The following is a 25,893-nucleotide window of genomic DNA, read 5'->3' as shown; positions in this document are numbered from 1 at the left end:
CAGATAAAGAGCTTCACGGATAAGAAAAAGCTAAAGGAGTTCATCACCACCAAACCAGCATTATATGAAATGCTGAAAGGTATTCTTTAAGAAGAGGAAGAAGAAAAAGGAACTCTTACCATTTGCCACAGCATGGATGGAACTGGAGAGCGGATAAATACCACATGATCTCACTCATTTGTGGAATATAATGAACAACATAAACTGATGAACAAGGACTGATCCAGAGACGGAGAGGCATTGATTGGACTGTCGGGCTTTGGAGGGAGGGTAGGGGAGGGTGGGGGCAAGGGGGAAAGATCAACCAAAGGACTTACATGCAGGCATATAGGCCTAACCAATGGACACGGACAACGGGGGGGGGGAGGGCATGAGCGGGGGGGGGGGGTAGAGGGTAACGTGGGGACAAAGACACATATGTAATATCTTAATCAATAAAAATATATTAAAAAAAACACAAAAAACAAATACCTTGGGATCTCCCTCCCCTCTTCCCTCTTGTAATGGCCAGCCCGCTGCCCATGGACAGGGTGGGTGAGGGCCCCGGGAGTCCCTGACCCCAAGGCCAGGGCACCGGGCAGGGTGAGGGGCTCACCGGCCTCCTCGGTGCTGACGGTGAGCCCTTTGCTGGGCTCGCTGCGGCCGATCTTGTTGAAGGAGTACATGCGGATGCTGTACACGGACGCCGGGTGCAGGTCCACGATGTTGGCCTGGTTGATGGTGGGGGAGATGTTGCGCGTGGACTGCTTGAAGTCCCAGGAGTCTGCGGAGAGGATGCTCATTTCCAACCACAGCCAGGCAGACGCCAGAGCGCCTCCCAGCCTCGAGCATCAACACCCGTCTCAAGTGTGATGCCCAGGAGGGGTCCGGCTCCCAGAGACTGCAGCGAGGGGCACAGCCGCACCTTTACCGAGAGGGAGGGTCTGCTGCATGAAGCTCGAGAGACCCGGGACTGCCCGAGCATGTGAGCAGCAATGCACGGATGGAGGTCGAGACCCAGCTCTCCTCGGGCCTGGGCTGGCTTCCCCACTCAAACCTCAGACAGGGTCAGACGAGGCGCTGCCGGAGGTCCTCCTAGGACCACCCTTTGCTTGCTGTCTCCGAGGGCCTGCCTGGGCGGGGCCCTTCTTACTCGCCTCTCGCAGCTCACAGTGGCCTGTCTGAACGGGAGCACCCCATCGGCCAGTACTCCCGCTGCAGAGGGCGCAGCCACGCATCCCCCTCCCCTCTCTGTGTGTGCCTCCCAACTTCCTTTCCGTGCGCACTCGTGTGGGTGGTGTTGGGTGTGACCAGGTCTGGAGGGGGACAGACCTAGTGCCAGGCTGCCCCATCCAACCTCACCTCTTCCTGCGCCAGCAGGAGAATGGCCTCGGAGTCTCTAGGGTCAGGCCAGCGAGAGGACTGGCCTGTCCCTGATTTACCGGGGGCGCTGGCAGCCCGCGCCAGGGCGAACGTTCAGCAAAACTGTGGCGCCTGAAAAATACCAGATGACTGCCAGGGCCCCAGGGACAGCGTGCCTGCACCTCAAGAGGAAGGCAGTCACCTTTTTAAAATATATATATTTTTATTGATTTCACAGAGGAAGGGAGAGGGGGAGGGAGAAACATCAAAGACGAGAGAGAAGCACTGATCGACTGCCTCCTGCACGCCCCGCACTGGGGATCGAGCCCAAAACCCCAGCATGTGTCCGAACCGGGAATCAAACTGTGACCTGGTTCATAGGTCGACGCTCAACCACTGAGCCACGCCGGCCGGGCTGCCGTCATTCCTCAACGTGTTGTTGCTATGCACCTACTCGAGGGTTCCAGAGAAAAATGGGAAGGCGTTGCAGTTACAGCGATGCCCAAGTGAGGGCCTGCCACCCTGGGGTTCATAACCAGATTCCTTTATTGGCACTTCGCTTTGGAAAGCACAAAAGGCAAAGCGCAAGGGAACAAGCTGACAGGAGGGCTTCAGCGTCTTCCCAGGCTGTCCCGATGCCAGCGCGCAGTCTAGTTTCCAGGCCTTTTAAATCCACAGGAGAGGCCCCTGAAAGTTCTCAGCAGAAAAGATTACATTGTGTTCACCACAGTTTCATCTCTCAGCCAGAAAAGAAGGCTAGCACTTTCTAGAACGAGTTTTGGAGGGTTATTTAGGCGAACACCTGCGAAAGAAACTGCTCTTCCAGATTCTGGTTCACTGAGGTCTTCATGTTTTCCGAAACACCCCCTCAGCTGCAGGCTCAGCACCTGCGCGGGCATCGCCCAGCGCCCCCCCCCCCCGGCAGCTTTGCATTTAATTCTTTGGTTTCGTGAGCCGAAGTCACGCGTGTCAGGCTGTGGATGCTCAGACACATTCCGGCCTTATCCTTGACCCGCCCCTCCCCCAGCGGGAGAGGCACTCTGAGGCTCGCAGGTTGAGGCAGAACTGCAGTGTGCAGGCTATGGCCTGCTGTGGGCACCTCTTGGTTTGGGAGGGATGGGCCAGCGACATGGAGACAGGTGCTCGCTCCTCTCTGTGGCACCCTGGGAGCCGGTGCCAGCTCACACATCCTACTTGGTCTGCCGTGCTGGTACGTGGGGAACTGACCGTGAGTCAGTGTATTCGCATTCGATGAGTGCAGGCGGAGGGGGAGACCCACACGATGTGTTTGAACACAACGGGGCCAGGAAAACAAGCGCTAATATTTGCCAAGCACCTGCGATGTGCCAGGTGTGCACAGGGCAGTGTAAACATTCACCAGTTACTCCTCGCCTTGCATGGACATCAACGCCTAAGTCCACAGTACAGGGGACCCTCAGCGCCTCGCCGGCTTATCGCCTGGCCTCCCAGGTGTGCCCCTCCATCTGGTCCCGTGGGCTCCCCAAAAAACACCCTCTGGCTTTCCTCTCACCTCTTGGGCCATTTCTTTGCTGTCTGCTTTGCTGGTGCATCGCCCCTCCACTACCACTAGCGAACGGTCAGTTCTGACAGGGTCCATCCTCTGCCCTCCTTCTCGCACTCCCTATGCTTTACCTACCCATGACCATGCCCTCCTGTACACAGGTAACTCACGGATTTCCATCAGCCCGGATCTCTCCTTTGAATTTTAGACCCTGGAGCTCACACTCAACATGTCCAGGACAGAAGTCTTGACCATACACCTTGCAAACCCACCTTCCTGGATTCCCTGACTCACGTTGTGCCAGAAACTTAGGTGTTCTTCTTCTTTTTTTTTTTTAAGTACAGTGTATTGATTTCAGAGAGGAAGGGAGAGGGAGAGAGAGAAACATTAATGATGAAAGAGAATCATTGATCGGCTGCCTCCTGCATGCCCCCTACTGGGGATCACATGCCTGCAACCTGGGCATGTACCCTGACAGAGAATTGAACCCGGGACCCTTCAGTCCGCAGGCCGATGCTCTATCCATTGAGCAACACCAGCCAGGACTAAGGTGTTATTCTTGATGCTTCTCTTTCTCTCCCTGCCTACCAAGTCCTATAGCTTTTGTGTCCCATGTGGCTCTTGGATCTCCCAGAGGAGGTTCCTGGGCCTCAGCTGCTCACCGCCACCCAGCACATCTTTCGTTCTCCATCCCTACCCCAGGCCAAGCCACTGTCACCTCTCACTGGGACCATGGGAATGACATCCAACTAGTTAGCCTCCCAGTACCCACCGTGTGCCCCTCCCACCTGTTCTCCACACTGCAGCCATCATCACTCTACAAGTATGATTGGCACCTCTTACCGGCCAAGCACTCTATCTTGGCATTGAGAATGGTTTTCCCAAAACAAATCTGCTACTACCACCCCCTTGCATAGAACTCTTCAATACATTTTCCTTGTCCTTAGGATAAATACAATATATCTTTTTTAAAATATATTTTTTCATTTTAAAATTACAGTTGACATACAATATTATATTAGTTTCAGGTGTACAACCCCGCGATTAGACATTTATAACTTATGAAGTGATCACCTGATAAATCTAGTACCCATTAGACCAGGGGTGGGCAAACTTTTTGACTCGAGGGCCACAATGGGTTCTTAAACTGGACCGAGGGCCGGAACAAAAGCATGGATGGAGTGTTTGTGTGAACTAATATAAATTCAAAGTAAACATCATTACATAAAAGGGTACGGTCTTTTTTTTTTTTTTTTTTAGTTTTATTCATTTCAAATGGGCTGGATCCGGCCCGCAGGCTGTAGTTTGCCCACGGCTGCTTTAGACACCATATATTCAGTTATTTCAATGTTATTGATTCTATTCTTGTTTGGGAAGCTCTTTATTTTTCCTTTAATTTTAAGTGATAGCCTGGCTGGGTAAAGAAATCTTGGTTGTAGGTCCTTGCTTTTCATCACTTTACATATTTCACACCAATCCCTTCTGGTTTGAAATGTTTCTGTTGAGAAATCAGCTGGCAGTCTTGTGGGAGCTCCCTTGTAGGCAACAACTTTTCTCTTGCTGCCTTTAAGATTCTCTCGTTGTCTTTAAGCTTCTGCATTTTCATTATGGTGTGTCTTGGTGTGGGCCTCTTTAGGTTCATCTTGTTTCAGAGTCTCTGTGCTTCCTGGACCTCACAAGGTCAGTAAAGTTTTCCACCATTATTTTTTTCAAATAGGTTTTCAATTTCTTGTTTTCACCTTCTGACACCCCATGATGTGAATGCTGGTACACATCACATTGTTGTGTCCCAGGAGCTCCTTACACTATTGATTTTTTTTTTCTTTCACTATTGACATTTAAAAAAAATTTTTTTCTTTTTGCTCTTCTGATTGGGTGTTTTCTGCTTCCTTATCTTCCAAATTGCTGATTTGATTCTCAGCTTCATCTACTCTGCTGTTGATTCCCTGTAACATATTCTTCATTTTAGTTAATGTATATTTTTCATTTCTGACAGGTTCTTTTTTCTGTTTTTTTATCTCCATTTTTGTCTTTCCTCCTGTTTGTTAAAGTTCTCACTAAGCTCCTCCACTCTTCTCCTAAGTTCATTGAGCATCCTTATAACCAGTGCTCTGAACTCTACACTGGTAGATTGCTAATTTCCATTTTGTTCAGTTGTTTTCTGGAGTTTTGTTCTGTTCTTTCATTTGGGACATGCTTCTGTCTCCTCATTTTGGCAGCCTCCCTGTGTTTGTTCCTGTGTATTAGGTAGAGCTGCTACATCTCCTGGGCTTGGAAGAGTGGCCTGGTGTAGTAGGTGTTCTAGAGGGTCCAGTGGCACAGCCTCCCTGGTCACCTGAGCTGGGTGCTCCAGGTGCGACCCCATGGGCTTTGTGCACCCTCCTGATGTAGTGGAGCCTTTATTGCTGTTGGGACATTAATGGGAGGGATTTACCCCAAGACTCATTGGCTGCAAGGATGAGCTGTGACCACTGTGGAGGATCAGCTGTGCAGGGGACACCTCCATGGGAGGAGAACTCACTTCAATTTGGGGCTTAGGTGCTTCCTGAGTCTACCCCTTGAGTGTGTCCCTTGTGGAGGTGGTTGGGTGGTGCTTCCGCATGGTCTGAAGCTGTCCTCTGGGTGCACTGGCTCTGGGCCTCCTGGGAGGTGCAGACGAAGGTCAGCCACTGCCTGTGCCCTGTCTGGGGCCACCTGGCATGAGGTACAGAGAGATCTGCAGATGGCTGTTACTTGTGCTGGACTTTGATGTGCCCAGGGGAGGCCGAACTGCGAACCAAGGCCTGCTGCCACTAGTGCCGGGCCTGGGCCCCTTGGCAGGCACAGGGTACACAGGAACCCTATGTTGGTGTTTGAGAGATTTAGGAACACCAGCAGCATGAGCCCAGACAGGCTGTTTGTATGGAAAAGCCACTGAAAAGGGCTCGGGTGGGCCTGCATGTTGGGTGGGCGGGGCCTCCGGGAATCACCAGGGCAGGTAAACAGTGTTAGCTAGGTTGATGGTGACTCAGATGTGGCACCCACCTGCTGGCTCTATGGGAGGCAGACTCAGAAAAGGAACAATGGCCTCTTCTGTCTGGGAGAAAGCAGCCCTCTCTCTCCACAACCCTCCAGGCTAATGCCAACCTGGCCGGCGTGGGCACTTGAAGCCGTTGTTGGTTTGGGTCAGAGCCTCAGTTTTGTCCTTTACTTTGGCAGTAAATACCCCTGCCTTTCCCTCCCTTGCCTTGCTCAGCTGCCAATCATAGGAAGGTGGGGGGGGGGGACATCCCATGAGTGGCTCCCCATTTTTCTGCTGTTGCCAGTCCTTCACAGGTGGCGTTGACCTTGTGTTCCCAAATCATCTCTGATGTTGGCACAAAACAGCTCTCTCCCCACAACCCTTCCAGGCTAATGTGTCGAGTCAGATCTGGAGGCCTCGGGCCGATTTTCCAAACGCTATCACTGCCATCCTCTGACCCTGAGCAGCTGGGACCAGGGCCTGTTCTCCCTCCCTTTCCTCTTCAGCTCTCTCAGGGTACCGCGTGGGCCTTGGCGAATTCCCTCTCTTTTAATATTCCCTTTCATATGAGCCGGGCTTACCCAGATTAGCATATTTCATTAAGGGCTCTCTCTCCCTTTCTTCATCAAAGGGTTTATGATGCAAAATATTCTTCTTACAGAGATTAGGCAGCGGCTGGGGAGATGCCAGTGCCTCCTGCTGTGCGGGCTGCTTACGGGAGGGGCACGGAGCCTTTGGTTTGCAGGAGACACAGTCACTGCGGAGGAGCATCCCGGACAAGAGCCACATCTGGAGCACTGAGCGGCTTGCTCTTGGGAAACACGTCCATTCTGCGTCTCTGATCTCCTTGACAGCGTTCTGAGCCTGCGTGGCCATCTCTCCGCAGCTCCCAGCACCATCCCTCTCCCAGCCACACTCCAGCTCACACGGATGACATGTCACACAGGCCGGCTCACGCTGTGGTGGCCGATGGCCGGTGCCACGAGGCTGCCTGCCGGGCATGGAGGCCGTCCTCAGAGAACCCACCCCGGCTGCTTGCGTAGGGAACAGGGGCAAAACGTGGCGCCTGCATTTGTAACTCCGCACAGTGTCCTCATGGTAGATTCATGAGGCCTGTCATTCAGCATCCACGTGTCGTTGCTCAGCTGCCCGGGCAGGAGAGCCGGCGTGCGCAGGTGGCTTAGGAAGGGCGGGCTTGGGAACCTCCCTGGGAAGATTAGCTTGAGGACCGGGCAGGAACCGGGCAAAGGCACAGTTGGGGCAACGAAGGGGGTCGGGACAGGGGCAGGGAGAGCAGAGGCACAGGCCGGGGCCGTGGAGGATTAGAATGTGCCAGGCTCCGTGCCAGGCACCACCACACCCGCTTAACCCTTACGGCCCCCAGGGAGTGCATGCTGCTGTCTGCTTGATGGACAAACAGGTGTCCCCAGACATTGGGTAGCTGCTGAAGTCACCCGGCTCTGACCTTGGTCAGCCTGTTCTGCTCTGATGGTGGGCCTTGTTCCACTGTTCCACACGCAGGAAGAAGGTCTATGTAAACACACACACACACACACACACACACACACACATGCACGCATCTCCCTCCTCCCTCTGCTTCGTCCATCCGTTCCCTAGGAGACCGTCTCCGGTCCCATGTGATAGCCGGTGGTGCGTGATGCGGGATGGCGTGGCGCAGTGTGGTGGCCCTGGAAGCATGTGTGCGCACATGTGTGCAGTGCATGTCCTCACACCAGCTGCACTGCATGCTCCCAGGGCAGCACTGTGTCTGCGATTCCTGTTTCTCTCCTACCACAGGGCGGTTACATGACCTGCGGAAGGTGAAGGCACTCAGTACACGCTGCTGGCTGACAGGCACAGGCCTTCCAGCCTGCAGTCCCTGGGCTGTGACTTAGAGGGGGAGGGACTTGCATTACTAAGGATTTCCCACAGCCTGTGCGAGGTGGTCTCAGCTCTCAGAGCTCTTCAGCCGTGCACCCCACCTCCCCCGGAGCTCGCTGGGCTCCCGGCCTGACTCCAGGGGTCACCTGTGGCTCTCCCGCACTCCTTCTCCGAAAGGCGAGGCGGAGGCCATGGGAGTGGGATGGTCTGGGGAGCCCCCCGGGCTGGGGGACGGGGCCAGGCGCTTCTCTGTGCTCTTGACCGGCTTTCTTTCTCTCCAGGTGCAGAGCCCCGGGGAAGGGAGAGTCTGAGGTGCTTCCATTGCCTCGCCCGCCACTCTGCCTCCCTGCCCGGCGCCCCAGCTCTGGGGGGGGGCATGGCAAGTCCTCACACTGCAGGGAGCCGGACGGGGCGGTGAAGCCGCGGACACGCTCTGGAGTGGCATCTTCCCTTCCCACCTCCTGTGCTGCCGTCCAGACGTGTGATGTTCTCAGCTTTGCTCGGCCGAGCGCTGCCCCAGGAAAGGTTCCCACACATTACGGAGTGGCCGGCGGAGGGGAGCAGGCGGCACGGGAGGCGAGGGCAGGGAGGCTGGTGCACAGAGCAGTGGGCGGGGGTGGGGGCGCCAGCCCTGGCACCCACTGCCCATCCCAGCTGTGAGGGCAGACAGGGCGGCCGGACAGCCTGCACCGCCACCCAGAGACGTGGACCTCAGGCACATCTGTCCCTTCCTGCCTGGCTTCTGGGCCTCAGAGTCCTGAGGAGTGAGCTGGGCACGGTGGCTCCACCCCATGTCCCCGCGGAGGGCCTGCTGATCGTCACCTCCTAACCCCGCCCTTCCCATGGTGCCTGCTGCTCCAGCCCTCCTGGAAGCCAGCCGTTGCCAGGCTCTTGGTGACCCTCCCCAGCGAAGGAAAGGCTCAGCCGGAGCGCCCGCCCCCGCCTGGCCCCAGAGCATGGCTGGTCTTCTTGCCCAGGAAGTGGCTCTGCGACCCCTCGACCCCTGGGCTGGAAGGCCACTCCCCGCATGGCGCACAGGCCCTGCCCTCCCTCTTCCTGAATCCAGGCCCTCACCTCTCCAGCTTCCAGACCCAGCCCAATGCGGCCTCTGCAGGATCGGGGAGATGCTTCTCTGACCCCCCAGGACAGCCCCCCTCGGCACCCCCTCCTGCACGCAGGGCGAACTCGGGTGCAGGCTTTTCTCCCAGTGAGACCGTCAGCTTCGCCTGTAGAAACCGCATCAAACACGGCCCCAGTGCCCTGGACAGAGGGGCTTCTCCACGTGAATTCTCAGCTCAGAGCTGTGCCTCTGTGTCTCCCTCCCACTCACACAGCCGCGTGGAGCACCTGCGTGGGGCGCTGTGCTGGGTGCGGGAGCACAGCGGGGCCAGGGCTGGGGCAGCCCACGAGCGCGCTCTGTGCTAAGGAAGGCAGGAGGGGGCTGGAAAGCTTTGGGGAGAAAACGAAATCTTGGACCTCGTCTAAGACCCACGAGATGAGGCGGGCTGGCAGGGACCCTGACTGTTTTGTGTTTAAACAATTTGAAAAGCGTGCACAGCTATGGGAGGGAACCCTAAGGCACAAGAGGGTCCGGAAGGAGAAGCTGTTTTCCTCTCGCTCCTGCCCAGGGGCCACCCAGGGGCCCTCACGGTCAGACCCGCCCTCCCTCCCCCGTTGCCCATCCATCAGGTGCCACCCTGAGAGAGTCACACAGATGTGCGCACAGACGCCTGCGCCTCCCCTTTGGCGTGGTTCACGTTCCAGGCCTCTTGTCCCTCTGGGACCCCTCTCCCTGACCATGCCCCGACCCCGCCTGTTCCCCAGAGACCCATGGCCACTGTCCGCTCGCCCACAGGGTCACCGTGGTGGGCAGCCTCGCAGGAGCTGGCTGCGCCCTTGGGGAGGGCTCTGGGAGGGTTCCTCTTCCAGGGACTCCCACCCACCAATGACCCAACCCATTCTCGGCAAGGAACAGCTGTCCAGCTCCCTCCCAGTCACCGCATCGTCCCAAACCAGGACGGCTGGTCACCCACCAGCTACCGTGTCTCTGACCCACAGCCACAGCCCAGGCCCAGGCGACCCGCCAGCCGCCGTGTCTCTGACCCACAGCCACAGCCCAGGCCCAGGTGACCTGCCAGCCGCCGTGGCTCTGACCCACAGCCACGGCCCAGGCCCAGGTGACCCGCCAGCCGCCGTGTCTCTGACCCACAGCCACAGCCCAGGCCCAGGGCCTTTGAATTGCTTTAAATCCGACCATTCTGGGGGCTTCCAGGGGCAGCACTGGGACCCCTCCCCCTCAGCCGTGGACCCCCCGTCTGCTCCCTGGGCTCCCAGTCCCACCAGTGTCCCTCCCCTTGGGAGCCATAGGGGCTGCGCACTGTGCGTCCTGGCGTGCCCGCCCAGAGGGCAGCCCCGAGCCCTGGCGCTGTCGGGGCCCAGGCGGCTCAGCACGCGTACCTGACTTGTTCTTGTATTCGATGTCGAAGCCGGTGATGATGCTGTTTCCGTCGAACCGCTGGGTCCAGCGCAGGTTCATGCTCCGGGCCTTCACCTCCCGGATCTCCAGCTCTGGGGGGTCGGGGGGCTCTGGGCGTGGCGGGGAGGGGGCAGAAGTGAGGATGGCAGCGGAGAGCTTGGCCTCCTGTCCATCCCAGGGACGCCCGGGGTTCTGCTGACCCCTGGGGTTAGTGTGACCTGTAGTCTACCCTGGAGTGTGGGCCAGGTGAAGCAGGGAGAGGCCTGGCACACGGTTTGGCAGGGGATCCCCACTTCCTTTCCTGGGAGAGGGCAGCCCCTTTGTAGGGACTCCTCAGAGCTGATGGCCTGTGTGTCCCCCACACAGAATTCCCAGCTGCTTCCAGCCTGACTCCCTTCCCACAGCCTCCAGGCCCCGCCCTTCTGCAAACCTTGTGCTGGAAGTGCACCTGGGGAGCCCTTGGCGTCCACTCCGGGCAGGAGGGAGGGTGGGCAGGCCTCCTCAGGGCTGTTTCCTGTCATCCTCCTCCATGTGGGTGGGCACTGCCCCTGCTGCACCACCGTGTGGGGGTGGGCACTGCTGCACCGCCCTGTGGGGGGTGGGCACTGCCCCTGCTGCACTGCCCTGTGGGATGGGCACTGCCCCTGTTGCACCGCCCTGTGGGGGGTGGGCACTCCCCCTGCTGCACTGCCCTGTGGGGTGGGCACTGCCCCTGCTGCACCACCACATGGGGCGGTATTGCCCCTGCTCTTGAAATGGAGTCAGCACAGACACCTGGTCCCTGGGAAGGGCAGGGGATGTGGGGCAGGGGAGCTACCTTGCACCGTGAGCTGGATCAGGCCCCGGTCCTCCCCGTAGGAGTTGATGGCGTGGCAGCTGAAGAACACCGAGTCCCCACGGTCGGCGGGCTTGAGCTGGGGCAGCAGAGGCAGGAGGAGGGGAGAGGGAGGGAAGGGCCTGGTGAAGAGCTGGTCTCCGCAGAGGCTCAGTGCAGTGAGGTCAGCGTGGCCTCTTCTGGGAGGGCGCCCTCTGGGTTTTGCCAGGGCTCCTATTCCCAGACAGTCCCAAGGATGGATATGGAGGGAGGGCAGAGGGTCCAGGGGTCCAGGAGGGAGGGAGAGTCCAGGGGTCCAAGAGGGAGGGAGGGAGGGGCCCAGGAGGGAGGGAGAGTCCAGGGGTCCAGGAGGGAGGAAGAGTCCAGGGGTCCAGGGCGGAGAGTCCAGGGCCCAGGAGGGCGAGTGGAGGCAGGGGCTCTAGAGAAGAGGGCGGGCTGAGAGTTGCACACAGTTCCTGGCCGGGGGCTGTCAGGAGGAGATTGTGAGGTTCTAAGACGAGGTTCCTAGCCAGAGAAGGGAATAGCTAGGAAAAGGGAGGTAATTTTGGGGATGAGGGGAGGGGCTCCCCAAAATTCCTATTTAGCTCCATTGGATACAGATGTCACAGCCATGGGATCCCCACTTCCTGAGAGTCGGGGTCCCTGAGCCGGGCGTGGGCGCTCACCTTCAGCGTGGAGACGACCTCGTCGCCGCTGTCCTTGGTGGTGATGGCGTAGCGCATCACCCTGTCGGGGTCGATGACCGTGTCCCCCTTCTCCCAGCGGATGATGATGGGCCGCTCACCCCGCGCCGTGCAGTTCAGCTCCTTGGCGTGGCCCTTGATGGCGATGGTGGTGTTGGGGTGGGAGGTGATCATGGCCGGGACTGGGGAGGGAGAGGGCGCGGGAGACCCCAGTGAGGGAGGCAAGTCCCTCCCCCACTGCCCCTCCCCACGGAGCCCCTCAGCTCTAGGCAGAGGGTCTGATAATGGCTGAGGGGGGCCATAGGGAACCCCATCTGCCTGTTCCCTTTCTCCTTCCCCCCACCCATGACTGGCAGCCTCCCTTCACCAGGGATTCTTCCATTCCGTGGGCCCCGTTCAGAATGTTTTAAAATGCACACCATGCCTACAATTACAGAGGAGACCAGATACACTCAATATGGCTATCAAATATTAACAACCCTCAGAAGCAAACTTTTGATATAGTATAGCACACATCCACATGTGAGTTTATTACTCCTGATCACATAGGTCTGGCGCTGGGTCATGCTAGCAGTTCTGTGACGTGATGGTAATGACGTTTTGAGGTGTCTGCACAGGGAACGCACACACCGGCCTGGAGGTCTCACGGCCGTGATGAGAGCAGATGGCAGAGGGCGCACCGCCCAGGGAGGAGGGTGAGGCCCCGTGGGACAGGCACAGCTGACAGGCAGGACTTCAGGGGAGAGCGGCGCCCTGGGCAGGGGACCTGCTGGAGCGACGCCCGAGGCACAGGATGCAGCCCCGCTGGCTCAGTGCTCCGACGTGTCCGCAGGCCTGGCCCTGACCTCACCACCTTCCCGGCAGACTCGCTTCTCAGAGCACAGGCCCCGTGGCCACTGCGGGAGAGGGAGAGCATCAGGCACGCTGACGGACAGACTGGGAGGCTGTGAGTGATGGCAAGAGTCAGACACTCCCGCCCGGCCGGCATGGCTCAGTGGTCGAGCCTCGACCTATGATCCAGGAGGTCACGGTTTGATTCCTGCTCAGGGCACATGCCTGTGTTGTAGGCTCGAGCTCCGGTGTGGGGCGTGTAGGAGGCAGCCAATGCATGATTCTCTCTCATCACTGGTGTTTCTATCTCTCTCTCCCTCTCCCTGCCTCTCTGAAATCAATAAAAATATATTTTAAAAAAAGAGTCAGACACTCCCCCGAGCCCACTGTGGAGGCCCCTCCTCATGCCACGTCTGCAGAGCAGCGCCCAGCTCACGGCAGCCCAGCACTGTCCTCTCCAGCGGCTCCCTCGGGGCGCGAGTCCCTGGCCCTCAGGGGCTGGCCCTCTCCGCACCCCCGTGTCCTCCGATCACGGTCTCCTCTAGCTCTAGAGACTTACTCAGAAGACGGCCTCCCAGCAAACGTGCCAGCTCATCTGCTCCTGAGGACCAAGCCTTTGGAGCAGGGAAGCCGTGAGCCGCGGTGGTGTGCCGGGGACGCCAGGCGGTGGACGAGCGCGGTCTGGCACGGTGTGGGGGGGAGAAGGGGGCTTCTGGTGACCCTGAACTCACACCGCGTGGCCAGCCACCGCCTCTCCTCTGCCTCAGTCCTGTGGGACTTGGCATGACGGGCCCGCGGCCCCTGCACCAGCATCCCAGCCCCGGCTCATCAAATCATGGAGCAGATCCCTTTTATAATGCATGGCATTACACCAGGACAGACAATAAAACGCGAAAGACAAATAACGAGGTGCAAGTTATAATGAAGAAAAAGCCTGCAGTCACAGACATCGGGTATGAATTATTGACTAAGGTTTTACACTCAAGGATGTGCGCAGGAATATTTTTCCATCAAAGATTTGCATAATTCACTCGGATAAACCTGGGCGGAATACAGAGTGAGCTGCTACATCAACACGGGATTTGCATTGCAGATGCCTCCGTTTTTCCTGGAGGATTGAAACGTGGGGGCTGGGTGGGGGGAGAGGCAGGCGGGCTCTTTCTGCTCTTCCCACCATCAGGGGTCTGGCTGTGCCCCCCCCCCCCCCGGCCTGGGCAGGCAGAGCCCGGAGGTCTTCCTGGGGGAGAGGGGCAAAGCCCCAGAAGAGCTGAGGGATGTTTATGCAGAGGGGTGTGTGTGTGTGTGAGAGAGAGAGAGAGAGAGAGGGAAAGAGAGAGAGGGAGAGAGACATGGGAAGGGGGAAGGCGTGGGAGCAGGGTCCAGCCTCAGCATAGGTCTGAGCCCAAGGGAGGGAGGGGAAGGGCCGTGTTTTTGGAAGGGGCTTCAGGCTTTGCACTGGAGTGGCGCTCACAGCACAGCCTGTTCTGCTCTGCAGGGGGCGCTGCGGCAGCCTGTGTGGCTGGTGTGAATGATAACGGACACCCCGCTGGCTGGATGAAGCCTGAGGCTTGGCCAGAGGAGCGGGGAGTGGGGTTCCGACTCCCCCTGCCCCTTAAGCAACGTGCCTCTGAGCAGCTACAACCTGCACACCCTCGTATGTCAGTCCCACCCCAGGGAGCTTAGCTCCCCAGCCAGGTTTGTCCCCAGAGCCAGCATGGGGAGCAGAGCCGTCAGGGTCCAGAGACCCTGGACAGGCCCAGAGCCACGGGCGCCAGCCCTGAGGACAGCCCCCGGGCCTGGGTGGGTGCCCTCACCCTCCCACCTGCTGGCTGCTTGCTGTGGCCAGGAGCGCAGGCAGCACAGCCCGATGGTCCTCGCAGCCCCAGCGCAGGCAGCTCAGGAGGCCCGTCCAGGAGGGAGAGGAGACGGCTCCTGGGCCCCACCCAGCTTGAGGGGCTCAGGGCCAGCAGGCTCGGGTCTGTTCACGTTTCTACCGGCTGTGTGGCCTGAGGGCTCACGGCCTGTGACATGGAGACACGGCTGTCTGCCCCCAAGAGCTGTTATGGGGCAAACGGGGTGCATACACGTCAAGTACCTGCCGTGTAGCAGATGCTGGGAGACCTCTCCCCACCCGAGGCCCCCACGCTCCTCTCCTGCTCCCAGGAAAGCATCAGGCAAACACGTGCACAGGCAAGACCCTGTCTGCCAGGCTCTTTCACACACTCAGGCCCTGGAGCCGAGAACCGCAGCCACGCGTGGCTACTGGGCCCCTGGAACGTGGCCAGTCCCAGCCGAGCTGTGCTGCGGGCGAAAAGCCACGCGAGCCTTCCAAGCACAGGAGGGAAGGAACGCGCGGTCTCACCCATGCGTTTACACGGATTGCATGCTAGTATGTTAGATGCACTGCGACACAGGACATGTCCTCCTACAAGGAACCGCCGTTTCTGTTCGCCTTTTTGAAGGTTTAAATGGCATGTATAGCTGGCATCTGGTTTCCATGGAAGGGCCCCTCTTTTGCATCACCTACACGAACCTCCTTTTACAGATGACGCAACCGAGGCCAGCGGTCACGGTGCTGGTGAACAGCAGTGGCCGGAGGGGAGAGGCAGCCCGGCCCACGCAGCGGCCGCCCTCGTGGCGGAAGGTGTGAGTCATCGTCCTCAGGACGCACGGCTGTGAGTCCCGGTGACTCCTGTGTGTGGGCTGGGCTGGGCCCTGGACTGGTGTCAGCCAGCTGGGGTGTGACCGGGAGACGGGCAGACTTCAAACCGTGCCACCGGGAGTGGCTGAACTCGGAACGCGCCCCGTGCAGGCAGCGGGAAGCGCAGACCTGTTTGGCCTCAGGAGGAATTTCCTGGGAGCCTTTTCTGCTTAGGGAAAGGGCTGCGGCGGGAGCAGTGAGCCCTGCATGGGGGTGGGGAGGGGGGGCGGAGGGGGGTGGAGGGCAGGGCAGAGAGAAGGTGCCAGGGAGAGGAAGCACACACAGGGGCCAGAGGCCCTTGTCTTGGGCCCCTGGAGGGAGGGGAAGCTGGTCTGGGGGTCCAGCTCCTTGCTCTGGGAGGTGATTCTATGCTTCAGGATACATTTCTCCTGGCATGTGGGGTCTTTAGCTCCCTGTCCTGGGCAGGTAGCAGAGAACCTGCCTCCCTCTTCCCCCTGCCCTACAGTGTTCCTGCCAACACGAGCAGAGAACTCCGCCACTGTGCCCCTCCACCAGGCTCTGCTGGTGGGACCCCAGAGAAGGGGCCACGGCGCCCTCCTGTGCCCACAGGCAGCATATGAGGCTGCACCCCTGCATCTGCTCTCTTCCCTCCACCCTCAGGCCCCCAGCCCCGCCTTGGACCGCAAGGTCTCTCTGCTCCACTGAGTTGCAGTAATGATGGGACTCTCCCTGCACCAGACCTGGTGTGCCCCAGGGCAGACCCCAAGAATTCCCTGGAGACACGCGCGGTCATCTGCAGGAGCGTGTGCACGTACACACACACACACACGCACACGCACACGCACACGCACACGCACACACGGTGCCCTTTGACTGGGACCTTCCCACGAGCTGTGTGCTGGCAGTGCTCTAGCGTTCCGCCTGAATCCACTCCTGGGAGGCGGGCACTGCTAGTGTCTTTCCTGACTCAGTTCCGTGGCCACGCCTGTGACAGGGCAGGTGACAAGCTGGATGCTTTGGCCTCTTGGCTCATTGCTCAGTGATGCCCCCACACCCAGGAGAAGTAAGTCTTGTCCCCATTGTTCCACCACTTTTTCAGTTGATGGCACCGAGGCTTCCAGAAGGCAGTCCCTCCCTCGTTCCGCCCGCCCTGCTCTGGCTGCAGGGCGGCCACCCCTCACCATCTGTCTGTCTGCCACCCGCACGCAGTCTCTGGCTCTGGGAAATGGAATTTGCTGTCCACAGAAAGCTGTGGCTTCTGTGGTGGGCAGTTCAGCAGCCCCTCCCAGCGGGGCGGCAGGGAGCAGCTTCAGGGGCAGTCAGGAGGGGGCTGTGTGCACGGCGGGGTCCTGCATGACCAAGGCTGGCAGCAGCCACAAGGCGACCCATCGCTCCAGCAGGACAGGAGAGCGCCTTTGCCTCTCCTGCGGACACAGCCTCGCGCCCCGGCATGTCCTGCTGCAGCCCGCGCCCCCCCACCCCCGGGGGACCGTGAGACCCTGGACAGGAGCCTCTCTGTCCAGGACTGAGCACGCATCTGTGGAAGGAAGGAAGGTTCTCCGTGCTGGCCGCCTCTCCTGCCGCCCCGTGCCCGTGCCCTGGGCCCGCCTGCCCTGGGCGCAGTCAGACTTGCTCTGAGGCAGGGCGAGCCTGGCTGGCCTGCGGTGCTCTGCAGACACCCCAATCCGGGTCTGTGGCAGGCTCCGGAGAGGAGCAGGGCGTGGGTGGGGTGGAGTCCCCCGCCCCTCCCCACCCTTCGCTGGGGCTCCAGACACAGCCAAAGGGGAGGAAAACGACTGCAGAAACAAGACCGTGCCAGGATCCGATGGAACTGGTCCTGGGTGTGAAATCCCTCGCAGACGGCCCGTGACCCCGAGGTCCTGCCCAGACCAGCTGCTAGTTGCATTGTAACTTGACGTGAGGGGCTGACAGGATTTTACACACCCGAGCCACTCTGCTTCCTTGCTCACCCCCAGGTTTGCAGATGGCGTCCCGGGGCCGCTCAACCCGCCATGGTGTTTAAACGGGGCCCCTGCTTGGTGCTCCCGTGCTCCCCCAGCGTCCCCTTCTCTGGGGACCCCCTCAGAAGCTGGTGGGACCCGGGAGAAGGGGCTGCTCCTAGTGGTTTACAGGGCACTGGACTTCCTCTGTGAGGAGCCTCTGGTTAAGCCGTCTGGGGCCGTCTGCCCTACTGTGCGCTGAGGAAGCAGCTCAGAGAGGCTGCGGGCCTTTAAAGTCACACAGCTCCTGAGCACAGGGGGGAGGCAGCTCTGAGTCCCCTTTCCCCGTGGAGTCTAGCCTCTTCTGTCTGGCGGGTGTCCCTCCATCCTGGGCTTGGTCCCAGGAGTGGGCAGCCACGTGGGAATGGCATGGGTGGATCCTGGTGGGAGTGCGGAAGGAGGCTGACACCTGGAGAAGGCTGGGGGGGGGGGGGGGAGCCAGGCTGGGCTGGGGAGGGGGAAGCCAGGCCGGGGCAGGCGGGGCTGGGGGCAGAGCAGGGGCGGGCGGTGGCGAGTCAGTCCTCGTTTGTCTCCCTCCCTCTCTCCCACCTGGTGATGGAGCTCAGCTGTGTTTCCTGACAAGTCCCCTCGTCACCAGGGAGGGAAGATTCCGTGGTGAAGGCCCCCGGGAGAGCTGCATGTGAGGGAGGGAGGATGTGCGGGAAGAGGGTGAGAATGCCCACGGCGGGGAGGGGGAGAGGAGTGGGCGCTGCAGCCCACAGGGAGAGCCATCTCCAGGCCGGGAGGGAGCCGCTGGCCCATCATCACCTGCCATGGGCTGCGCACAGAATGTGCAGTACCTGACATCATTGCAACTCCCATGTGCGTTCTCGCACCTGCATGAGCTCACTCAACCCTCACAGCAGCCCCATCATCATTCCCACTTTACAAACGGGGAACTGAGGCTTAGAGGAGCCAATTGCTCAAGTTCACACAGTCACTGAGCAGCAGAGCCAGGACTCAGCCCGGTGCCTGTGGCTTTCCCCACGAGGTGATGCCGGCCAGAGCAGGCACAGGAAGAGGCACAGGCACCAGGAAGGGGAGTGCCCGAGGCCAGGTTTTCCAAAGAGAAACGCAGCCAAATGTGGGGGGAGAAGATTGGGCTGGAAACCGGGAGGCTGAGAGATGCCGGATTCTGCTCTTTACGGAGGTGGCTGGAGGGAGGAGTGCATGTTCCCAGGCTCGGCTACACATAAGCATGACCTGGGGATTAAAAAAGTCTCCCAGCACAGACCCCACCCAGAGGCTCGGAGTTAATTGGCCCAGGGCGGGGCCTGGGCACCAGCATTCCTTAATGGCACCCTAACCCAGGTGACTCCCACTGTGGTCCGGGGAAGGGCGGCAGGGGAGCCATCTCTAGGCCAGGAGGACCGGGGGAAGGGCAGGGCGTGGTGCGGTGCACGTCCCCTTCAGGAGGCTCAGGGGAGGCGGCGGAGGTCCCCAGCCCACGGGCTTCTGCCTAGAAACGCTGCTCTCTGTGGTGGGCGGACAGCTGGCACGATGTCCTTTCCTCGTCCCTGGGACAGGCCCTTCCTGAGAGCCCTGCAAACCCAGCTCGGGCGGAGCAGGGGCCTCCTGCTCAGGGCCTCAGCGCCTTTTGTCTCTGAAAGGATCACACGTGCCCAGTCTGCCCACTTGAGATGAGGGGCCCTCCTTACCCTCAACCCAGCCCAGCCCGCTCCCTCCATCCAACGGCTAGTGTCTCTGCTCCTGGTTAACGAGATCCCGACAAGAGCTGGAGCCCCGCTTGGCGGGTGGGCCAAGCTGCCACAGGGCCGTGGCTGGCGTGCGGGGTGGCGGGCCTAGGGGGGTGGGCCAAGCTGCCACCAGGGCCGTGGCTGGCGTGCGGGGGTGGCGGGCCTGGGCGGGTGGGCCAAGCTGCCACCAGGGCCGTGGCTGGCGTGCGGGGTGGCGGGCCTAGGGGGGTGGGCCAAGCTGCCACAGGGCCGTGGCTGGCGTGCGGGGTGGCGGGCCTGGGGGGGTGGGCCAAGCTGCCACAGGGCCGTGGCTGGCGTGCGGGGTGGCGGGCCTGGGGGGGTGGGCCAAGCTGCCACAGGGCCGTGGCTGGCGTGCGGGGTGGCGGGCCTGGGGCGGGTGGGCCAAGCTGCCACAGGGCCGTGGCTGGCGTGCGGGGTGGCGGGCCTGGGGGGGTGGGCCAAGCTGCCACAGGGCCGTGGCTGGCGTGCGGGGTGGCGGGCCGGGGGGGGTGGGCCAAGCTGCCACCAGGGCCGTGGCTGGCGTGCGGGGTGGCGGGCCTGGGGGGGTGGGCCAAGCTGCCACCAGGGCCGTGGCTGGCGTGCGGGGTGGCGGGCCTGGGGGGGTGGGCCAAGCTGCCACAGGGCCGTGGCTGGCGTGCGGGGGTGGCGGGCCTGGGGGGGTGGGCCAAGCTGCCACAGGGCCGTGGCTGGCGTGCGGGGGTGGCGGGCCTGGGGGGGTGGGCCAAGCTGCCACGGGGCCGTGGCTGGCGTGCGGGGTGGCGGGCCTGGGGGGGTGGGCCAAGCTGCCACGGGGCCGTGGCTGGCGTGCGGGGTGGCGGGCCTGGGGGGGTGGGCCAAGCTGCCACAGGGCCGTGGCTGGCGTGCGGCGTGGCGGGCCCGGGGCCTGTGGGCCAAGCTGCCACGGGGCCGTGGCTGGCGTGCGGGGTGGCGGGCCTGGGGGCGTGGGCCAAGCTGCCACGGGGCCGTGGCTGGCGTGCGGGGGTGGCGGGCCTGGGGGGGTGGGCCAAGCTGCCACGGGGCCGTGGCTGGCGTGCGGGGTGGCGGGCCTGGGCGGGTGGGCCAAGCTGCCACAGGGCCGTGGCTGGCGTGCGGGGTGGCGGGCCTGGGCGGGTGGGCCAAGCTGCCATGGGCCGTGGCTGGCGTGCGGGGTGGCGGGCCTGTGGGGGTGGGCCACGCTGCCACGGGGCCGTGGCTGGCGTGCGGGGTGGCGGGCCTGGGGGGGTGGGCCAAGCTGCCACAGGGCCGTGGCTGGCGTGCGGGGTGGCGGGCCTGGGGGGGTGGGCCAAGCTGCCACAGGCCGTGGCTGGCGTGCGGGGTGGCGGGCGGGGGGGTGGGCCAAGCTGCCACGGGCCGTGGCTGGCGTGCGGGGTGGCGGGCGGGGGGGGGTGGGCCAAGCTGCCACAGGCCGTGGCTGGCGTGCGGGGTGGCGGGCCGGGGGGTGGGCCAAGCTGCCACAGGGCCGTGGCTGGCGTGCGGGGTGGCGGGCCGGGAGGGTGGGCCAAGCTGCCACAGGCCGTGGCTGGCGTGCGGGGTGGCGGGCCGGGGGGGTGGGCCAAGCTGCCACAGGCCGTGGCTGGCGTGCGGGGTGGCGGGCCGGGGGGTGGGCCAAGCTGCCACAGGCCGTGGCTGGCGTGCGGGGTGGCGTGCGGGGTGGCGGGCGGGGGGGGAGCATCTCTCTGCGCTCAGCCCTGGCAGCAGCTCCAGGCCTCTCCCCGGGGAAGGGCTAGGGTGGAGGTGCCTTTCTGTTCTTAAAGGGCCAGGGTCGTGGCGTTGTTAACTTGATTGCACCCACTTCGGCTCCTTGTCTCCCCTGATTAGCCAAGCTCCACCTGAAGCAGGAGATTAATTCAAATTGCACGGCAGCCGTCAGCCTCGGCTCTGAGCTGGCGGGGAGGTGCCCGGGGGCTGAGGGCTCGTGGGACCCTGGCTGGCCACCACCCGTGCACGTGGGCGGCAGCGCTGGCACGCAGTGTGTGCGAGGGGTGCTGGTCCGCCCGGGACCCCTGGGACTTGGGCTGCGTGTGCTGCGGCACCCGATCTCACCAGGCCTGGCTTTCTCCTCCTATCAGGGGTGTCAGTCAGTCCCTCTCTTGGCTGCTCCCCGAGGAGTAGCCGAGCAGGAGGCGGGAGGATTTTTAAGGGAGGCGGGACCTGGCTCTCCCGCCTCTGGTCTCACGCTCCCCAGTAGAAAATGACAGTAATAATCAAACGCCTACCACTCAGGGGACGCTAATGATGTGCACGCACCCGGCTGGTGCTCTGTGGGAGTGAGCTCATTGCATTCACCCGTCCGAGGCGGCGGGAGTGGTTTCATTCCTGTGTTAGAGGTGAGAGAACACTCAGCTCTCCTCACTGCACGTCGGAACCCTTTCAGAAACAGGAGGCGGCGAGCCGTCTTTCTGTAATTACTGGAAGGTACTAGAACTTGGCGAACTCTTTCTGCCGAGGTCTGGCTAGTAAATATTTCAGACTTTGCCGGCCGTAGGTCCCCATTGCAAAACCCCAGCTCTGCCCCTGTGGCTGGAGAGCATCCATGGACAACAGGGCATGAAGGATGGGCATGGCTGGGTTCCAGGTGGCAGCTGGCCAGGCCCCGCCCTCAGCCATGTGCTGACTCTGCCAGGACTTGGGGCCCAGGAGGGGCTGGGTCCGGGGGCTGCTGACCAGGAGGGGGTGTCAGGGAGGGGGCTGGTTGGATTCAGACAAGGGCACTGAGGGATGCTGGGAAGGAGAGCATGTCAGTGTCTGAGTTCTGGGAAGCATAGAGTGGGGGTAGAACACTGGCGTGGGGACTGCCGCAGAGGCTATGCTGCTGCTCCCCCGGGGCTGTGGCTGTGACAGGGTCTCTGTAGCTGTGATTAGGGTGTCTTATTGGTGCAGGATGGGCCCTTGGTCCACTATGGCCGGTGTCCTTACGAGGAGAGGAGAGACCCCACAGAGGAAGGACGGTATGAAGGCACAGCGAGAAGGCCGCGTGGGGTGGAGACGCCGAGTTGCTGGGAGCCCGAGGACGAGGGGCCCGGGCTGCCCTGGAGCTGCCGAGCTCGGCCCTGCTGACACCCGGGGGATTGCTAGCCCCCCAGAGCCGGGAGGGAATGGGTTCTGTTCTCTAAGCCACCCGGCCGGTGGCTCTTTGTTACAGTGGCCCTAGGACAGTGGTCGGCAAACTGCGGCTCAGCAAACCGCGGCTCGCGAGCCACATGTGGCTCTTTGGCCCCTTGAGTGTGGCTCTTCCACAAAATACCGACTTCTGCGCATGGGCCATGAAGTTTCAATCACACTGTACGTGCGCGCCGCACGTGGTATTTTGTGGAAGAGCCACACTCAAGGGGCCAAAGAGCCGCCTATGGCTCGTGAGCTGTGGTTTGCCGACCACGGCCCTAGGACACCAGCACCAGGCTCCAGCGCGTGACAGAGGTTGTCTGTGCGGAGTGCGCGGGAGGACAGGCCACAGCCTCTCCTCCGTGGAACTGGGGGGCAGCCTAAGGTGGGGGGGTCATATGGGCTCTGCTCTCTCCGCTCTGCGAGGAGCTCACCCCCTTCCACTCCCAGCCCCACGGACAGGCTGGCCGCGGGAAAGGTGCGCGAGTGTGCAGGGCCCCCTCCCCCGCCCAGGGTAGGCGCTGGGGGGGGGGGGCTCAGTAACCACTGAACAACAGGGAGCAGCGGCAGGCGGGGCCTGAGCCGCACCAGCGGGGGCATTTCCTGCAGAGTCTTCATTCTGCCGGTCTCGCCCACCCCAGCACCACCTCAGCGACCTGGGGCCCTGGGCACGGGTTCCACGTGGCACTTCTCCGAGAACCAGCTCCGGAACCCAACTCCCACCGGGCCCCGGGCCCCTGCAGCTCTGGGTTGGTGTCTGACACCAAGAGTCATCGATCCCCGGGAAGACAATGCTTCGCTCCCAAGGCCATGAGCGCCTGTGATCACCCTCCCCATCTCCTCGCCAGACGCCACTCGCGCCTTTCCCGGCCCGGTGCCCTCGCTGTGCTTCCTCCTCATCCTGGAATGGAGTGACCTTTGCCCCCGTTGGTCCTTGTTGTCCGAATCCTCCAAGTCCCGCTGGCGGCTGCTACATTTGCCGAGCTTCTCTTGACCCCCGAGTTAAAGGTGGTTACTCCGTCCGATTCTCTTCGTACCCCCTTCTTCATAGTGTTTGCAGGCACTTGCCGCCTCGCGCATTTGAGTTGTTTTGGGCATATGCGTATCTCCTCTTCCAGATTCTAAATTCCCTGAGAACAGCAACTTCACTCTACTCCTCGCTAGATCGGCAGCACCTGAAGCTAGTGGTGCTGCTTGTTGACACGTACTTGGTGCCAAGTACAGCGGTGGCTGCTGCTCATGCCCCACTTAGCCCTCACCGACGATGAGAGACGGTCAGGCGGAACCCGGGGCTTACAGACTGTGGTTCAGGACCCGCGGCCAGGGCAGGGCTTGGATTTGAACCCAGGTCCCCCTGGTTCTAAAGTCCATGCTCTGGAGCCAGGGATCCTACAGGCCTACTTAGTGAGCGCGTGAGATCCTGTCAGTGACCGCTGGAAACCGTGGGGTCACTGCGCGGACGTGCCCAGGCGGAGGCCAATCACGGAAACTCGGTGTGACGCTAGGGTGCCCTTTACAGTGCATGTCTCTCTGACACAGTATTTACTTCCTTCTTTTCACTTGGCCAGAGTGGGGCCAAGGCCAGTTTGCCTCCCGAGAGGCCATTCAAGGTGCCGTCTGACAAGGGGAACTCCTGGCCAACGCTCTCCCGCGTGTGGTGGGAGCATCGAGGCTGATCTTGAAGTCGGCCTTGCAATGGCAGGCCCTCCTGCGCTCGGCCCGGCACGTGGGCGCGGGGAGGGCGGTGGTGGGTTGTTGGGGATGGACTGAATGGCTCTCCCTGGCAACCCCAATGGTGACTCACATGCTGGATCCTGAAGATCCCTCCCCACCTACCTCTGCCCTTTCAACTGAGGCCAGAGGTGGGGGGAGGGGGAAGGTTGAGGGAGAGTGAAGGGGGAAGAGGCCCCGCAGGCAGGGGCGGATGTGCAGGGGGCGGGGCTGCGGGCGAAGTCCCTGGAGCAGGGGGCCTGTGCCAGGGCAGTGGAAGGCAGCACGGCAGTGCCCAGAGGCCAGGAGCCCACAGGCCCGTCCCGCCAGCACTGCCCCATTGTCACAGGAGCATCGGCAGCAGCGGGGGCTGTGTGGGCTCATTCAGGCTGCAGGAGAAGGGCAGCCAGGCCCCCACCCCTGTCAGAGGCCTGCCCGGCTCAGCCAGCACAGGGCCTGCCTCAGGCCTTGGAGCCTGGCCCTGCCTCCTCCACTCCTGCTGGCTTCGGGTGGTCCAGAGGCCCCCAGCATGGGAAGGCGGGAGAAGCCGATCACCTCAGCCTGTAAGTCAGGCACAGGCATATTTAGAGGATGCGTGCGAAGAGGGGGGCTGGACCGGAGGGGGTGTTGGTGACAGAGCAAAGGTGTGAGGGAGGCAGCCCAAGGTGCAGTCTGTGTGAGGGTTTGGAGCTCCGATGTGCTGAGGGCGTGTGAGGCCCGGAGGGTCCTGCGAGGGGCGGGCGGGGAGCTGGGTGCAGAGGGACCCAGCGCCTCTGTGTCGTGTGAGTGAGGGCAGGGGAGTGGGGAAGCGTGTCCGCAGGGGCGTGGGAGCTGGAGCAGACACAGGAAAGGGGTGTGTGCATCACGGTGGGCGGCACTGAAATGAGGACAACGAGGAGGAGAGGGACCGAGGTGCAGATTTGCCCCCAAGTGAGAGGGTCTGACACTCCCGTGGGAAGAGGGGGCCAGAGATGATACCTCTGTGAGTGTGTGTGTGAGTGTGTGAGTGTGAGTGAGTGTGTGTGTTTATGAGTGTGAGTGAGTGTGAGTGAATGAGTGTGTGAGTGTGTGAGTGTGTATGTCTCTGAGTGTTTATGAATGTGAGTGTATGAGAGTGTGTGTGTGTGTGTGTGTGTGTGCGCGTGTGTGAGTGGTGTGTGAGTGTGTGTGTGTGTGTGAGTGGTGTGTGAGTGTGTGTGTGTGTGTGAGTGTGTGTGTGAGTGTGTGTGTGTGCGTGTGTCTGAGTGTTTATGAATGTGAGTGTATGAGAGTGTGTGTGTGTGTGTGTGTGTGTGCGCGTGTGTGAGTGGTGTGTGAGTGTGTGTGTGAGTGTGTGAGTGGTGTGTGAGTGTGTGTGTGTGTGTGAGTGTGTGTGTGAGTGTGTGTGTGTGCGTGTGTCTGAGTGTTTATGAATGTGAGTGTATGAGAGTGTGTGTGTGTGTGTGTGTGTGTGCGTGCGTGTGTGAGTGGTGTGTGAGTGTGTGTGTGTGTGTGAGTGTGTGTGTGTGTGTGTGTGTGCATGTGTGTGAGTGTGAGTGTGAGTGTGAGTGGTGTGCATATATGTGTGATTGCCCACGCGCATGATGCTGCCCTGATTTATAAAATGTGTTTTCTCCGAACACCTCAGCATATTTCACAGCTGCTGCCTGGTTGGGAAAGTGAGGACAGAATGGAAAAATTCAGGCCCTGAGGGCCCCATGCCGTGGGGGACAGCTGCTGTGGACTGGGTGTCCTCACGCACAGTCCACCCCCAGACCCCTGTGCCACCTGTCCCCTGGACCCCACATCCCCTCACCTCCGTAGAGAAACCACGGACCACAGAGCCATGGCCACACCAGGTCAGTGGAAATCCCAAACTTGGAGAAAAGCAGCAAAGACCCTCCCTCCCCAAAGTCCGAGTATTTGGGCTCATCTCTCCTGCTGACAGTGGGGAGATAAGGATCTCATATCAAGGAAGGTTCCAGAAGCATCTGCTACTCCTCATTCTCACACAGCAGAATCAGCCAAGCTCTCCCTGGCCGAGGGTGACAATGATTGCCTGGTTTTATCAAGGACCTAGTGCTTCTTGATGGTGTGAGGGGAGTGGCTCCTGCTGCCCCAGCCCCCACCCTCCAGCCCCCAGATCCCAGCA

General features: G+C 61.2%; 1 protein-coding gene across 1 annotated transcript in view; it reads right to left on the bottom strand.

Moving 5' to 3' along the window:
• Nucleotides 1-25,893, bottom strand: part of DSCAML1 (DS cell adhesion molecule like 1) — a 329,633-nt gene that overhangs the window by 40,888 nt on the left and 262,852 nt on the right. Inside the window, exons 12-15 of the mRNA XM_059707763.1 lie at nt 11,722-11,921; nt 11,039-11,135; nt 10,203-10,331; nt 596-763 (exon numbers count right to left, since the gene is read on the bottom strand). Coding sequence (XP_059563746.1) covers nt 596-763; nt 10,203-10,331; nt 11,039-11,135; nt 11,722-11,921 — 594 coding nt within the window. The remainder of the gene's footprint in view (nt 1-595; nt 764-10,202; nt 10,332-11,038; nt 11,136-11,721; nt 11,922-25,893) is intronic.

The sequence above is a fragment of the Myotis daubentonii genome, chromosome 9, assembly GCF_963259705.1.
Source record: "Myotis daubentonii chromosome 9, mMyoDau2.1, whole genome shotgun sequence".
NCBI lineage: Eukaryota > Metazoa > Chordata > Mammalia > Chiroptera > Vespertilionidae > Myotis > Myotis daubentonii.
This window is presented reverse-complemented; position numbering and strand designations above follow the sequence as displayed.